This window comes from Aegilops tauschii, chromosome 1 (genome assembly GCF_002575655.3).
Source record: "Aegilops tauschii subsp. strangulata cultivar AL8/78 chromosome 1, Aet v6.0, whole genome shotgun sequence".
Taxonomy (NCBI): Eukaryota; Viridiplantae; Streptophyta; class Magnoliopsida; order Poales; family Poaceae; genus Aegilops; species Aegilops tauschii.
Window position 1 is genome coordinate 133,018,585 of NC_053035.3, and position 16,684 is coordinate 133,035,268.

Sequence of the window (16,684 nt, forward strand, 5' to 3'; positions counted from 1 at the left end):
TTTTTCATCCGAGCTACGGTTTATTTTCTATGATTTTACAAAGTTTAAAATGATTTTCTATATTTACAGAATTCTTTTAATTCGAAAATAAAACAGCAAAATACTTTTGTCACCTAGTGCTATTCTAGCCGTAGTGTATGACAGTGGAACGAGTGGGGCTGGGTTGACCCAGTCAAATGTTGACTAGTCAACATATGAACAGTGTAGGGGGCCACATGTCATTGACTTAGACTTTTCTGAAAATTTAGTTTTCTTTAAACTAACCATGGGTCCACATGTCATCAACTATTGAACTAATTAACTAGTACTACTAATTAGACTAACTAACTAAACTAGTCCCTAAACTAGTATTTGGGCCGCCACTCACACAGAACACACACTCACGCACGCACGCACTATGCTGCACAACACCACGGCCATGGCAAAGCAATGAGCAGCAGCAGAAGTAAGAGCAGCAGCGAAGCAAGCACTAGCGGCAGAGCAGCGGCAAGAGCAGCAAGCGGAGCAGCAGCAGTAGCAGGGACGCGGGCGCGCGTGCAGTAGGCATCAGCAGCCCGCAAGGGCTCGCGGGGGCACGGACGAGCGCGCAGGGCGTGACCGCGAGTAGCATGTGGTGCCGTGGGCAAGCGGGCAACTAAGGCGTGCGCGATGCAGGGGGGCGTAGGGGCGCGAGGACGCTCGGCTGCGGCGTGCTCGCGGTACAGCAGCGGCAGTAGGTCAATACGACAGCGACGGTCAGAGGCTGTTGCGGCCTCAACGGCGACAAATTGAAGCAGGGAAAGGAGGTATCCGGGAGAGGAGCTCACAGCGAGCTCGGGGGCGCGGTCGAGGAGGCCAGGGGTGGACTGGAGCGGTCGGAATCGACGATGACGGCCGGAGATGTACGTGACGGGGACGACGGCGATGGCGGGTGTACGAGGCCTCCCCGGTCCAACCCAATTGCGTAGACGAAGGAGGCGATGGTGGTGAAGCCCCAGGACGTCCTAGCTCAACACGGGGACGATGACGGCCATGAGGACGGCAAAGCCGTGGCAACGGCTGTGACTGCGATCGCTGCAGAGAAGAGGACGAGTGAGGGAGAGGGGAAACGGATCTGGGGGCAGCTAGGGAGGGGATTAGGGTTTGGGGGAGGGGTGAAAGGGTCTTGTAGACTATGGGGAAGGTCGTGGATGGCCGGCACCTGGCTGGGGTGCCAAGGATGGCCTCCACGATCCCCTCTGCTTCCTGTAGCAGGAGGAAGGGGAAAACAGGGGGTGGGCTGGGCCATTTATGGATAGGTGGGCCAAGTGGCCTAGTAAGTTAGGTCCTCTGTTTCTTTTCTTTGACTTTTTCTGTTTACTAGATGACCGTTGCGCCGATGGCGCAAGGAGCGAGAGTAAGGCAAGTATGTAAAGAGTGAACATAAATATATTTAGGGGCAGATTGGTACACATGAATTATTCATGATATATAGCATTCGAAGAAGCTTACGATAGAATATTTACAATGCTATTAGGAAGGAAGGCAGGCAGGGAGAGATTCATCTGATAGGCTCTATGCTTGGTGGACCATTGGCGCTGCAATTGTTCATAGTGGTTGGGGTTTAATGTTTTCATCGTTCATAACAGAAATTCTTTGAACATTATTATCCAGTCTCCAGTAGCATTTGTTTGTTTGTTGGAGTTCATACCCATAAAAATTTGCAAGCACAGAAAAAGTCATATAGAGTGGTACTCATTCAGGAAAAGTTGTATATAGATAATATGACAGCAAGAAAAAACATGCAAGCCAAATGCTCAAAGCCAGCATCCAATGCACTCATTTCAAAGCTTAAATAAAAGACTGCATGAATACTCCATTGTTGTACAGATTGAGTCTGAATAACCTCGTCTAATCCATCATTTGTTGAATAAATAGAATAAAGAGGACAGGGTAGTTATAGTGCACGGAGGTATCATCGATACTTGAGGCATAGACAGAGGGCAAAATTCCAGCGTGATCTCCGTCTATGTATCCTGGATGTTGGGGATGACAAAGTAGTTAGATGTTGAGATTCAAAGGCATATCCACAAGCTATATCGAAGTATGTAACACCAGATAAATAAAGTTATGTTGAGCACATTGTTTATATGTATCAAACAATACATAAGAAACTAATACTGAGCCAGCATGATATAAGTACAAATACAGAGTAAGTAAAGGATGACAATTGCATGTAAGGCGAGCAAGGTCCGAGCCGTGAATATAAGATTACTACATATGAAATGATTTTTGAAACTGTCTTACATTTGACCTGTCCATTTAGTCTTTGACTGAGACTTTGTTTTCTTGCTGGGCCTGTGATCCGGTTCACTGGGAAAACAACAAACATGAGTAACGCATATAGCTGCACGATTCTGAAGAGCAAGAGGGAGGGCATGTTACTTGTCGGATGCTTCTTCGGTTGGTGGAAGCGAGCTGGTGGCGTCGTTCAGGCCATCCTAGATGTCAGTGGCCAGCTGTATGTAAGACGACATTTGGTCTTGTCAGGATGCAACGGAAAGCAGAACAATAGTGTGATTACCTCTAATTCGTTTACACATTTGGGTGCTGGAGTGTTATCATCGTCACTTTCTGAATGAGGCCCTTCCTTTGTCGCGGTCAAAGAGGCGAGCTGTTTTTGAAAGGATTCTGCCCGCACAAATAGCACTGATGACCAGAACTGCTCAGCTTTGAGCTCCCTTTGGCATTTCTTGAGGCTTGTCGAGTTGGAATTGTCTATTGTGATGATGCCCATGGTTACCAGATAGGCCAAAGCAGCAGAACATGTTGATTCGATAGCATCGTTGGCAAACCAAGTTGATTCTCCAAAGAACAGCTGTTGGGTTGGCAACATGCTTTGGCTGTGGGGCTGGAGATCAATTTTCACTAATGCCATTACTGTGTCGTCATTATCATCAGTGAGCTCGAATGCATGAATTGTACCATGGATCCGCTTAATAGCTTCTTCAAGCATGTACCTTCTGCTAATGGTAACACAAATGGCAGAGAGCTGCATTCGTTGGAAATGTAAAAGAATCTATCAGGTCAATTGGATATGTTAGTATCAGGAATTTTCAGACAGATGGATGGCTTAGTTACAACCTGTGGAAGCCCCTTGACTATTAAATCATCATCATCCATCAAGACGACGGTGCTTGCAGGCCAGGGCTAAATAAAATTTGAGTGGCATGGAAATAAACCATAGGTTAAAATTACTCCGTGAGCACACATACTTACGTAACGAAAACTATAAAAACATGGCATAATGCTGAGATAAACTTGGAAGCATAAGAATGCAATCAGACATATGATTTAAACACAGCAGAGCGTAGCAAAACAAATAAACAAAGCACGAAGTTCCAGAAGTAGATCTGGCATAACCGAGAGGGACATGGTTCGATAGGACATAGTACATCATTAGGTTCACATGTACATACAGATCATTAAGGCTTAGCAGATAGATTCGGAAGAACCGACTGTGCCATGGTGCGATAGGATATATTTTACATATGGCTATAGATAACTATATTAGTAGGGAGCAACGACTGGCTCTAATGATGATAGAAGTGATCTGATGGTTCTTGCAGGGCTGTTAGAAGTGATCTTCAGGTAGGAAACGGAAATCATCAGAGCAGTATCCTTCGCTGTCGAAGATCTGTTCATCATCAAGTGAGGTCCTCATCTCTGGGTCGTACGGTGGATTTTCATCGCTCTGGGTTGGCAGGTCCTCATCGTCGTCTGTTGACTGCTCCTAGCCATAAGGATAGACACCACTCTCTTGAAGGTTGACCATGGCCTCATCAGTGTACCGCTGAAGGTATTCGCAGCCGTCCTCTACATTGAGAAGAACATTGTTGAGCTCCACGTCATCTGGAGTAGAAAGATGACCCGTTGCACCAATGGCACAAAGGAAAAGAGCGAACCAAGCACTCAAAGCATGCAAGTAAGAATATCTAGAGACCGATGATCAACAGAAGGCATCAATGTAGTGGTCTTCGAGAGAAGATCAACATCTTTTCTCCCTATTTTCACAACTGGTTCTATCCAAGAACTAAATACAGCCACTAAGGGTCATATTCTTAATAGCATAGAAAGGGAAGCACTAAAGATCCAAAGCAAATGCATATCTGTTTGCATTGAAAAAAGAGATATGTGACAGTAATCAATAATCTCATAATAATGACACTATGCAGTGTAGAAATAAAAAACATAGTTATTCATATTCGAAACAAATACCAATCAGTACAACAAACATAATTGCCTAATAAGTTATCCTTCATCTCTAGTTTTACTCTTCTGGCCTAACACGACCCAATCAGAGAAGAAGAATGAACTTGCTGGAAGGCTATTGGAAATGATTCAACGTTGAGATATTTAGGACTGATCACCGTTACATGTCCCTGCCCTGCCCTACCCTCGCCATTGGACAACCTCCAGTACTACCATGCCATCCCTCGCCCCCGGTGCAACCCTTGCTACTGCATGCCTCTACCCTTGCAACAATATTAATCTTTGGGTGGAATATTATAAGCCTTGCTAATTGAACTCCATGAATCATACAAGCCTGCCTTGGAAGTAACATTTTAGAAGCAAACATGAGGAAAATGCCTCGGAACAGGAAAAAATATTACCTTCAGCAAAAAAAACAATGTTTCAGCATTCGTGTTGATTCTTGTACACCGAGATTCACAATTTCTGGGAATTCTTTGAATAAAACATCCATCCCCAGGATATCTAATACTTCCACATGAAAATGAAGAAGAAAAACATGGCAGAAATCATCCATCAGTTGAGCTTAAAACATGATAGAAGGTGACAAAAGTATGTCAGACTGACAATAACTAATAGATAACTATTGTTCAAACTGTCAAATTGAAATTCCATATCTATCATACAACTAACAGAGCTTGTGGCCTATACACGAAGAAATGTCATGTTCAGAGAAGCCATATATACTAATTAAGAAAACTCAATTTTTAGCAAGACTCATTCATTCGACACGAGGAGGTTGGGGTAGGTTCATGTGATTTGGGCTCAGGGGCAGTAGGGATGCAGGGCCTCCTGTAGGATCAAAACAAAAGGAAGAGGTGGCGAATCATGATTCTCTCGCCTGGCACCATGTTGTTGGCATCAAAAACAGGGGAGGGTCACAAGGGATCTGTCCCTAGGGACACGGCTGCATAGAACATACAAAGCCAGAACACAAATAAATTTGAATGCTTCATCTAACAACATATCACTTTATTGGTCCAGAAATCAACATGGGTTCACAAGATCTTGAATGAAAGATACGGTAACATCAAGCCACATATAGGACTATGTATGGATTGACATCACTAACCACTGTATGTCTGAGTGAAAACCTAAAACCGAATAAGTGATGTAAATTTTCTTATAAAGCTATCAGGCTACAAATGAACACACGACCACATCCATGCTGAACAAACACGCGCTCTGCGCCACTGTTATTACGACTCCTCCATACGGTGGCGCCTCCTGGATATGTCTCTCCTCTAGTGTCTCACACACCAGCCATGACGCCTCAATAGATCACCAAAAAAGGTTTCTAGTTATTCTTATGCAGTTATAGCCAATTGTTCAGAGCATACAAAGCTTGTAAGATCTCAGTGGTAGTGCCACAAAATCATACTTGCACAATGCCACTATGACAGTATAAGACATATTAAATTCAAATAGAAGGGATGTTCCCAATCAACCTCAGTTGAATTAGCATTATGAGCTTCTCAAGCTGTTAATTGCAAAAAAAAGCATATTTATCCCAACAATTCAACAGAAAGTATTGCTCTTATCATTTCTCAACTAACACTATGCTAACCAGATAAGACATAAAAGAACAGTGATAAGGATTTCCCCACTGCCGCTAGTCTTAAAAATTACACCTCACGAACAGGGAAATTATTGTAGTGAGTGTTTATATGTTCATGTATACAAAAGTTATAAATGGTAAGGATTCTAACACCATGGTCATGCAACTCACAAATAAAGTTTCTCAGTGTTGTATGTTCATTATAGTTATACATATGAAAACCGTGTGCACGTACCACTGAAAGGCTCCTTCAGCGGTTAAGAACAACAAATTAGAAGGAATTTGTCATATATATATATAGGGTTAATAAAATAAAACAATAGTTACGTTTCCCTTAAAAAGCAGTATATGTTTTAACAGTAGCAAAAAAATGTTAGCTAAACTGAATACAGAGCACACTTGTTATCTGCAACTGAGTTAGCTCAACAGCAAAAAACATGTAAATACAAAAAAGTGAAGGAAGAATGCAGAAATTTTATAAATTTTCCTTGAATCTACACTACCAATGAAGCCTCAAGAATTGGCAAAATAGCTGAAGTATAGTGGATCTAGTGTAGCTTCATTTACCGTAGGGGCCCATTTCCGCACAAAAAAGGAGGCTGGATTTCTATTTTCTGCAGCCACAACCAGTACCAACAAAAGGTGAGATGCATATTTCACAGAGTAGCATAGCAGCAGGCTACATGAGGGGGAAACAACAGGACTAAAAGGTACCATGCCATTGGTCCAAATTATGCACATCATTTATCTGAAGCGTCATATTGTCTCAATCTACATATCTCATTGGCCAATCCATGAATTTGTGCCTCTCCATCTGCATCCATATACACCTCCACCAAGTAAGCATAAACCAAAGCATAGACTTTTACCGGAAAATTGAGGAAGGGGCGAGGAGGAGCTGGTATACCGGATGGGTTGGAGACGCAGTTGTGTGCCCAACACAGTTCTCTGGCAAGATTATTTGCAATGCAGGTGTTAAACTGCAGAAAGAATGCACCAATCTCCAAAATAGTGAAAGAACTCTCATTATGAGGCAAAATGGTCAAACTATTTTTGTAACACCTAAATATTGCAGGGCAGAGTTATAAGAGGGGTCATGAGTTGCTTTGGAAGCATGGGAATGGCTAAATAACCTGCAAAATCTGTAACAGACGCAAAACAATATAACTCTCAGAAGAAATATTGCTCTTGTCCATGTGATAAATTTAAATGTAAAAAATTTACAGTAAAGTCGATAGAAATGAGCAGGAATTTAAAATCTTTTATAAAAACTATAAAGAACAGAGCAAATCCCCAGTTCAGTTCTACTCAAAGACAAAGATGATGATATAGATTCTAAGCTAGCTGGCACATCTACATAAAGAACCAACATGACAAATGCAAGGAAACCGGAGATAAATCTTCGGCTAAGATTGAAGAAAGAAAATAGGATGAGCTCACCTTTGATCTGCATAGCACATCCAGGAATAACCAATTTCTTCCTTAATCATGTGAGTGCCCAGGACAAAACAATCTTCTAGTTCATTGGTGAGCAACCCTTCTGAAGCTCCTACAAAGAGAAAATTTAGAATTTTAACCCAGAGCACATAGTTGCAGTGATTAAGCAAACTGGAACACTCTCAAATGCTTAGTAAGCTCTACTTTCAAGAACCATATACAAAATCAATGAATAGAAGGCTAAGTGAACTAAACAGAATTTGGTTAAAGCTGTCACACTACAATTAGAAAAGCATATCCGTAGCAGGTGAACCTCAAAATTTATATACAGCCAACCTGACCGCACAAACGCACCGGTTCATGGAATATGTACCAAGACCTAATCAAGCAAGCCAATAGGAAACCTAACCTTGTTGGTAAACAGCACACACATCCAACAAAATCAACAAAGAACCTGCACACGAAAAGGAACATGAAACAAAAAAATGTCTCAGCCCACACACATTTTATCGAACAGGATTCAGGAGACAAGCAGAAAAGATCTTAGCTCCGAGTGCAAATAACCAACTGATGTGATCGCATACCCGAGCAGCAAGCCACCAACGAAACAAACAAGCCTGTAAATCCATCAGATTGCTGAAGAGGTAATGTTCATTCACAAATAACCTAATTTTGCTTTGGTAGGGCAGCAGGCAAGCTTCTGTTGTTGGTGGTTCCGACGACAAGCACAATGAGAGGCAGCTTACCAAATACAATTAACAGCAGACAAACCTGAAAATAACAGATGCTTGGATTAGGAAGGCACCATAGCTGCCAGTTGTTTGTACCAAGCATAATGAAACATCACCTTTCTAAAGTCAGGAAAAGGTAAACAAAAAATAGATTGGTAATGATATATGTGTGTAGTACAGCACAATATCAAGCAGCATAAAGTTACTGCCACAATTGCCATTCTTTTTCAGATATGATACTAACCTGGTAACTGAAAGCCAACGGCTGTCTAGTAATGTAGTTAAAAAATAACTTGAGGATACTAACTCTAAAGTTCATTGCCGGGTTTGACCTATAATAAATCAACAATATAAACATGATTATCCAGAATAAATTTAGATATTCAGAAAAAATGGAGCAAAAGAAAGTGACTAACCTGAACCCAACAGAACCATCGCAAGGCCTCCGGTTAGAGGAACGACCAGTCCAACACTTGCAGCAAGCTGCAAGAACACAACACTGTAATGGATCAAATCGAAGAGCAGCAAAGCGTAAATTGAAAGGGAAAAAGGAAAAGCATAAGGGATAGGCCAAACCATCCAGAATCCTTCTCGACCTTCTCTGTTGTGGGGCGACGGCACCGTGGATGGCCTCCTCTGCAGCCAGCGCTCCCCGTGCGTCGAGGACAACGGCGACAACGCCGCGCTCCACATGCCCAGTCCAGAGGCGGAGGGAGAAGCGACAGGTGCAGCAGTGGCGCGGGGTGGCCGACCACGGAGAAGAAGGGGCAGAAGGGTCACCGGGGGCGGCAGGAGCGGGGAGACGTGAAGAGGCTGCTGCGGCGTAGGGAGAGCACGACGCGTCGACCCGGTGGTCCACGCAGCTCCACACGCGCGGCGAGCTCCCACTGCTTCCTGCTGCTCGCTGCCCTGTCACGCCGCCGCATCCTCGCCAGCCCTGTGCGCTTGTCACGCCCAAGATGCGTCCCTATTCTAAAGGAACTCGAAGGTCCCACCAAGGATAGAAGTGCATCTTGAAGACGCTTTTGCAAGGTGGATATCATTACATCAACATTACATAATAGATGGGGATACATACAAGGCATACAAATGCCGCAAGAATACATCAATACAACATACATAAGATCACCATCCGACTACGGATGAAACACAAACAGAAACTCAAACGACATCCACCCTGCTAGCCTAGGCTGCCGACCTGGAACCTATCCCCTGATCGAAGAAGAAGCAGAAGAAGAACTCCAAAACAAATAGCATCGCTCTCGCCTCATGATCATCGCAAAACCTGTACCTGCAACTGGTGTTGTAGTAATCTGTGAGCCATGAGGACTCAGCAATCCCATTACCATGGGTATCAAGACTAGCAAAGCTTAATGGGTACGGAAGGTGTAAAGTGGTGAGGTTGCAGCAGCGACTAAGCAAGATATGGTGGCTAACTTATGCAAATAAGAGCGAGAAGAGAAGCAATGGAACGGTCGTGAAACTAGCAATGATCAAGAAGTGATCCTGAACTCCTACTTACGTCAAACATAACCCATAAACCGTGTTCACTTCCCGGACTCCGCCGAGAAGAGACCATCACGGCTACACACACGGTTGATGCATTTTAGTTAAGTCAAGTGTCAAGTTCTCTACAACCGGATATTAACAAATTCCCATCTACCACATAACCGCGGGCACGGCTCTCGAAAGTTTATACCCTGCAGGGGTGTCCCAACTTAGCCCATTATAAGCTCTCACGGTCAATGAAGGATATTCCTTCTCCCAGGAAGACCCGATCAGTCTCGGAATCCCGGTTTACAAGACATTTCGACAATGGTAAATCAAGACCAGCAAAGCCGCCCGATGTGCCGACAATCCCGATAGGAGCTGCACATATCTCGTTCTCAGGGCAACACCGGATAAGTCAAGCTACGAGTAAAACCAGGCCTCGAGTTTCCCCAAGGTGGCCCCGCAGGCTGCTCGGTTTGGACCAACACTTAGATAAGCACTGGCCCGGGGGGTTAAATAAAGATGACCCTTGGGAGAGCGACTCCTTAGGGAAAAGAAATAGGTTATAGGCAAATGGTAAAACCAAGGTTGGGCCTTGCTGGAGGAGTTTTATTCAAAGCGAACTGTCAAGGGGTCCCCATAACACCCAACCGCGTAAGGAACGCGAAATCAAGGAACATAACACTGGTATGATGGAAACTAGGGCGGCAAGAGTGGAACAAAACAACAGGCGTAAGGCCGAGCCTTCCACCCTTTACCAAGTATATAGATGCATTAATAATATAAGAGATATTGTGATATCCCAACATAAACATAATCCAACATGGAGCAATCTTCATCTTCACCTGCAACTAGCAACGCTATAAGAGGGGCTGAGCAAAAGCGGTAACATAGCCAAACAACGGTTTGCTAGGAAGGGTGACAAAGGATAGAGGCTGACATGGCAATTTGGGAGGCTTGATAAACAGGTGATAGGTAGCGCAGCATAGCGATAGAACGAAGCAACTAGCATAGCAATGATAGTAATGAGATCCAAGGTGATGGTCATCTTGCCTGAAATCCCGCTAGGAAGAAGAACGAGTCCACGAAGAAGATGAAGCCACGAAGACGAACCAAGCGTAGACGAACGAATCCTCACGATCGCAACGAAACGGGAACTATCGAGAAGAAGCACACAACATGGTAAACACACCACACATGAACAAGGCATGATGCTCAACCAAGTATGATGCATGACAAGGCTACATGAAGCTACTCATGGCAAGAGATGATGCATACAAGAACAACACATCAAAGCAAGTTTAAATGAGGCCAGAAAAAACATATAACAATTCCGGTAAGTCCTCGTATGCAAATTTCGATATTGGTCCAGATCTGAATAAACCTTATGTTCAAGTTATTAAACAGCAAGTTAAAATGCATCAAGATGATCTACATGAAATTCTAGTCAAGTTACATATATAGTTCATTTAGTTCGGAGCTACGGCTTAGAAGATATGAGCAAAACAAGTCAAACATGGCATTGATGCAAAATGCATTCAAAGATCAAGCAAACACTCTCAAAACAAGGATACAACAAGGTAATATGTAACTACATGCAAAACTAAGCAAGTTTCATATAGAGCATGATCAAAACGGAGCAACGGTGCAACACATACACTCTAAACAAGATATAACAACGATCTGTCCAAAACAGCAACTAGGCATCTTGCAAGTGTCAAAACAACATGCTATAGCACCTCAACATGATAGAAAAAGGCATGAACATGATTTACAGGTAAAGCATGACAAAACATGAACACTGAGCTATCTCCGGAAATCACTAGAACATGCTCAAAAGGTCATGGCAAGATTGCAAATAATAACAGTTTCCCAGACTTGGCAGAAATCACTGGACATGGCAGAAATAACATCAGGTTGCTAAGTTTAGAGCTATCAAGCAACATGCTACTGGAACAGATCATAGCAAACAAAGGAATGGCATGAATCTACTAATTTCATAGAACGAAAATCCCTTACTGATCACGAGCCAAAAAGGCACAGAATATATGATGGCACCCATGTAAACATAGCAAGTTTCATAAACAGATACAGACTTGGTGAAAATAACAGTTCATGGCAGAAACAACGATAAGTAGACATGTTGGTGAGCTTGAACCACTTACCAAAGAGCCTATACATGGCATGACAAGGTGATCAAAATCAAGATGGCATAAATATGAAGCTAAGAATGGCAAGAGCAAGTTCATATGGTGCATGGATCACTAACAAAACACATGTCAAAACTGAAGTTCATGTTAACAGGCTGACAGCAACATTATTTAGCAAATTGAGAGCAAGATAGAAACAAGCTACAGCAGGCTATAAATGCAAAAGAGGGCATGGATGGATAGACCATAACATTTATAACTAAACAACCTTAGTGAACATCTCCAGATTATTAATAGAACTCATGGTAGCAGCATGGCAACATAGCAACAAAATATAACAGACTCAGACTTAGCAGAAATGACTAAGTCACAGAAATCAGCATCATCACGGAGGCTACTTTGCATGCTTGTGCTAGTCACCACATAGATAAAAAAATACAATACAAGCACTCCTGTAAAGATGGAATGATCTACTTCAAAACACATGTAGAGCTCATGCTCATAGGATGCACACACAAAATGCAACAAAAATGACAAATCAACAAGTTATAACAGTCTCAGCAGGTTAACATCATATAGCACTCTTGCAACGATGATTTAGGCATCCAGATGAACCCTAACAAGCATGGCATAGTGGAATGAAATGAAGGGCACCTCATGATGAACATTTTGACATATTACACGCACAAAACAGAGCAGCACACATGAAGTTATGATGCAATGAATAGTGCATTAGAATGCAATTTTTGAGGACGCAAAATTTCGGGGGTCAACCTGAGAATCCCAGATCTGGATCGGGGAGCGCGGAAAATGAGGCGGGGCCGGGGCACTCGTTCCCGGCGTCAGAATGGGTCGGGGGCCACCGGCGGTGGAGCTTGGAGCGCGGCGGCGGGGTTCTGCAGAGAGAGAGAGATCTGAGAGAGAGAGAGAGAAGCAAGAGGGAGAGGGCGACGGGGAGGTGCGAGCTCACCGGGACGGCGGCGGCACCGGCGCGGTGCTCGCCGGCGGTGGCGAGGCGGCGGGGTCGAGGGGCAGCGGGGCGGAGGCACTGGTGAGGTCGGGCGGCGGGGTTCGGAGCGGGAGGCGCTCGGGACTAGGTGGCGGCGGCGGAGCGCTCGGGCCCCGATGGGCTTCGCGGGCTCACCCCGGGCCTGGGCGGGCCGCGCGGCTGGGAGGCGTGGGAAGGACAGGTGGCGAGCGGGGAGTGGGCGAGGGAGGCCGCTGCGGCGGGGCTGGCCAGTGGTGGCGCGACAAGTGGCGGAGCAGGGTTGGAGCGGCGAGGAAGAGGGGGGTTGGCTGCGGCTAGAGGTAGGTGGAGGGTTTAGGGGGCTAGGGTTGCCCAAAAATGGCAAGGGGGTTGATTAAATAGGCAAGGGGGGTTAGGGGAGGTGGTTTTCATCCGTTCTCGGACCGTTCGATCGCCATCGGACGGCCGGGAGCGGAGGGGAAGGTTAGGTGGGTCTAGGGGGCTGTGTAGAGTGGCTAGGGGGAGAATAGAAGACAGGCCCGACAGCAGTTTCAGAGACCGAAACGTCCGATGAATGTACCGGCAACGGTGCCACTACATGTTTAACGGTTGGGCTATCAAACGGGCTCCGAATGCGACGAAATTTGGCAGGCGGTCTGTCTACACTATAATAAGACCGCTCGACAAGTTTCCTCCCATTTCGAGAACATTTTTATGCCACTTATAAAATAATATTTCGGAGGTGCCGCGGGCGCGTGCGAGAATGTCTGTGCTCAGAACGGACAACGGAGAGAACCGGGAGGACCCGAACGGATGCAGGTTTTGAAAAACATACAGATGAAATGCAGATGATGACATGGCAAACTGCAACACGCAAGCAAATGACATGGCAACGATGACGAATAACTGGAGGACACCTGGCGCATCGGATCCGGGGCGTTACAGCGCTCGCGGTCGCCGCTGCCTACTGCTGCGTTGTTGCCGCTGTCGCCTGCAGATGCGCCAGCCGCCCGCGCCCACGCCGCCTCACCAGCATTGCGCGCTCGCTGCCGCCCGCCCCTGGCCTCGCCTCCGGCCGTCGTTGTTCGCTCGTCGCACCGGCCCCCACTCATCACGCCCAGCCGCCCCCGCTCGCCCGCTGCTGCCCCGCTAGCTGCATGCTGGCCGCGCCGCGGTCAGCCACGGCCTACGTGCGGGCGTGCAGATTAGCAATAGTAACAATGATGACAAGGCATCATTAGAAGGGGATTACTGTAGCATGATTCTCGGGGTGTTACACTGCCTCCCGTGGCCGGAGAACTCACCGCCCCCTACTATTCCCACCGCTGGCCAGGCCCTGCAGCGACGGCAGCCTCACACCGCAGCCGAACCATTGAACCCTCGTACTCCTCTCCGCGTCATCCCCTTCCTAGGCCTCGTTGTCGTCCACCGCCCTGGTGCTCCCGGCGCGGCGTGGTCAACGTGGTCAAGGAACGGCTTCCATCGGACGTGGACTGTACATGGAGAGGATGACAGCTGGGTCCACAGCCGCAGCAAGGAAGTGCCTCCTTATTACGCGCAAAATAATTATTCCTCCAGCTGACAGCGGGGACCCACCGGACGGGCCACCGTATTTCATGAAAAAAATGTTTCCCCCTGACTGCGGGGACCCACCAGCTACATCTTCGCACGCAAGGAAGTGCATCTGGGAAAAAACGATTCGCCCCCTGACTGCTGTGACCCACCAGCTACATCTTCGCAGGCAAGGAAGTGCCTGATAGTCGGGACCCACCTGGTCGAAGCGTACGTAGCATTGTCATTCTGGTCGCGAACGTGTACGTACATACTGGTCGATGTAGAGGTGCGCACGTGTCGTAGTAGAGGCACACACGTAGCATGTACACATATGTACAGCGGCCAGTGTGCAAGAAAGAAAATACGGCCACGTACGTACATACGGGCAGGGTCTAGAACGCCTACTCGCGCATACGTACGGCCAGGGCTCGTGTACATGGCTGGGTCGGAACGGAGAAACAGCGTCGTCGTCGTGTTCATGGGGAGCCAACCGGCTGGGTCGGAACGGAATGCATCGTCGTGTTCATCGGGAGGGCTTGGACGGAACAGCCGATGGAAACGAGGCCTGGCGTACCACAGAACCGAGGAAACGGCCTTGTGTTCGACCGGCCACGTTTGATACGGGATCCTGTTCATCGGGAGGGGTCTGGCGTACCGCAAAACGGAGGAAACGGACTTCCTACGGTCAAAACGGGGGTCCTGATGATCGGGAGGGGTGTGGCGTACCGCAAAACGGAAGAAACGGACTTGTGTTGGAGCGCTACGGTCGAAACGTGGGTCCTGTTCATCGGGTGGGGTGTGGCGTACCGCAAAACGGGACTCCACGGGGATACTGTTCATCTCCACCGTCGACCCCCTCCAGCCTCCACGGGCTACTGTTCATCCACCGTCGACCTCCTCTAGCCTCCACCTACGACTGTTCATCCACGGGCTCCTGTTCATCCAGCCTCCACCACGCGCTACTCCACCGGCTACTGTACAACCAGCCCTCTCTACGGGCTCCTGTTCAACCACCCCTCCACGAGCTACTGTTCATCCAGCCCTCCACCTTCTACTGTTCATCGTGCCCTCCACGGGGTAGTCCTGTTCATCCTGCCCTCCACGGGGTCCTGTTCATCCAGCCCAACCGGCTCGATCGGTCGGGGTCCTGTTCATCCAGAGGCAACACCAGAGGGTCCTGTTCATCCACCCCCACCGGGAACTGTTCATCCAACCCCCCCCCCGCCAGCAACGCTCACTATTCATCCAGAGGCAGCATCGATCGGCTTCAGTTAGCAGCAGTAGCGAAGGAATCGCTCGATCAGGTTCAGTTAACAGCCATCGATCGATCGCTCGGGTTCAGTAACACGTAGCCTGCAGTGCAATCACTCGGGTTTAGTTAGAGCCCAACGCCTCGCTCGGGTTTAGTTAGAGCCAACGCCTCGCACACACGCGCGTGTGTGTACGAGAGAAACGCGCATCGCTTGGCCCCGACCACCCACCGTAACCGGGAACACCCCGATATTTTCCTCGCCCTCGCTTCTACCACGGTTTTTTCCGTCATGGACGGCCGAAAGAATGTCATGCAGCTGCGTCTCCGGCCCGCCCAGGACGAAAAGCCCATTTTCTGTCATGATTTTTTGTCATAGAAGTAGGACCCCACCACATCTATAATGATACCGGGTTTTGTCACAATTATCGCCATAGAAGTGTCATATGTATGACAGAAAAAAAATTCGTTCGACCCAAAATGTCACAGATGTGTCTTTTTTTACTAGTGGAAGCGGCGCCGATCTGGCGATGGAACGACTTGATATGGCGATCTGAAGGCGGTGCTTGAGAGCCGCCTAGCAGGGCCACGACCGCGTGGTGCGCCGGTGCCGCGCAACGCGCAGTGAAGAGGCCGCGCAGCTCCTCCCAAGACGCCACCGTGGATCCGGGGAGGTTGAGCAGCCAGGCGCGCGGCGCGCCAGTGAGGGCCATGGGCAGCGAGTTGGCCATGACCTTGTCGTCACCCCCGGCCTCGAGGACGGCCTCCTCGTATGCCAGCAAGAAAGCTGACGGGTCCGCCGCGCCGTCGTAGCACGGCGGCATCTCCGGCTTGAACTTGGGCGGCCACTGCACCTGCCGCAAGGACGGGGCCAGGGCTCGGAGCCCCCTGGCCCCGTCGTCGGCGTCAGTCGTTGGAGCCGGGAGTGGGACGCCTGCCATGAGGGTGGAGCGCAGATCGACGGAAGGAAAGCTACAGCGCACCCCTACCTGGCGCGCCAAATGTCGGATCACGGGTTCTGGCAAAACCCTCAAGGTTCGAACACTGGGGTGCGCACGAAGATCTCCCCCTACCGATCCACGTCCTAGCTTCGCTAAGATCTCAAGGACTAACTCGACGAACTCGCAACACAAGGGACACAAGATTTATACTGGTTCGGGCCACCGTTGTGGTGTAATACCCTACTCCAGTGTGGTGGTGGTGGATTGCCTCTCGGGCTGAGGATGAACAGTTACAAGGGGAAGAACAGCCTCCTGAGGCTGAGGTGTTCTTGTGCTT

At 47.5% G+C, this 16,684-nt stretch overlaps 1 protein-coding gene and 1 long non-coding RNA gene across 2 annotated transcripts; both read right to left on the reverse strand.

The window, feature by feature from the left end:
• Positions 1-1,723: 1,723 nt before the first annotated feature.
• Positions 1,724-2,358, reverse strand: LOC123494650 (uncharacterized). The gene is made up of 2 exons (XR_006665951.2): positions 2,266-2,358; positions 1,724-1,994 (listed from the first exon to the last, which is right to left on the reverse strand). It is a non-coding gene; the product is annotated as an uncharacterized lncRNA (long non-coding RNA).
• Positions 2,359-3,329: 971 nt separating this feature from the next.
• Positions 3,330-13,715, reverse strand: LOC123494651 (uncharacterized). The gene is made up of 12 exons (XM_073505321.1): positions 13,521-13,715; positions 8,572-8,962; positions 8,412-8,478; positions 8,240-8,327; positions 7,849-8,035; positions 7,674-7,718; positions 7,268-7,376; positions 6,735-6,969; positions 6,542-6,641; positions 6,395-6,441; positions 4,632-4,734; positions 3,330-3,834 (listed from the first exon to the last, which is right to left on the reverse strand). The coding sequence occupies exons 1-5, from the start codon at positions 13,713-13,715 to the stop codon at positions 7,931-7,933; spliced, it is 846 nt and encodes a 281-aa protein (XP_073361422.1). The 3' UTR covers positions 3,330-3,834; positions 4,632-4,734; positions 6,395-6,441; positions 6,542-6,641; positions 6,735-6,969; positions 7,268-7,376; positions 7,674-7,718; positions 7,849-7,930.
• Between the last annotated feature and the right edge of the window lie 2,969 nt (positions 13,716-16,684).

What these genes read in the sequence shown, in the direction of transcription:
- LOC123494651 (XM_073505321.1), bottom strand. Translation starts at nt 13,715, where the DNA reads ATGAGTGGGGGCCGGTGCGACGAGCGAACAACGACGGCCGGAGGCGAG. An exon ending in GATGGTTCTGTTGGGTTCAG is followed by an intron (nt 8,328 to 8,411) that starts GTTAGTCACTTT and finishes GATTTATTATAG; the next exon opens with GTCAAACCCGGCAATGAACT. An exon ending in CGTTGGCTTTCAGTTACCAG is followed by an intron (nt 8,036 to 8,239) that starts GTTAGTATCATA and finishes TGTTATTTTCAG; the next exon opens with GTTTGTCTGCTGTTAATTGT.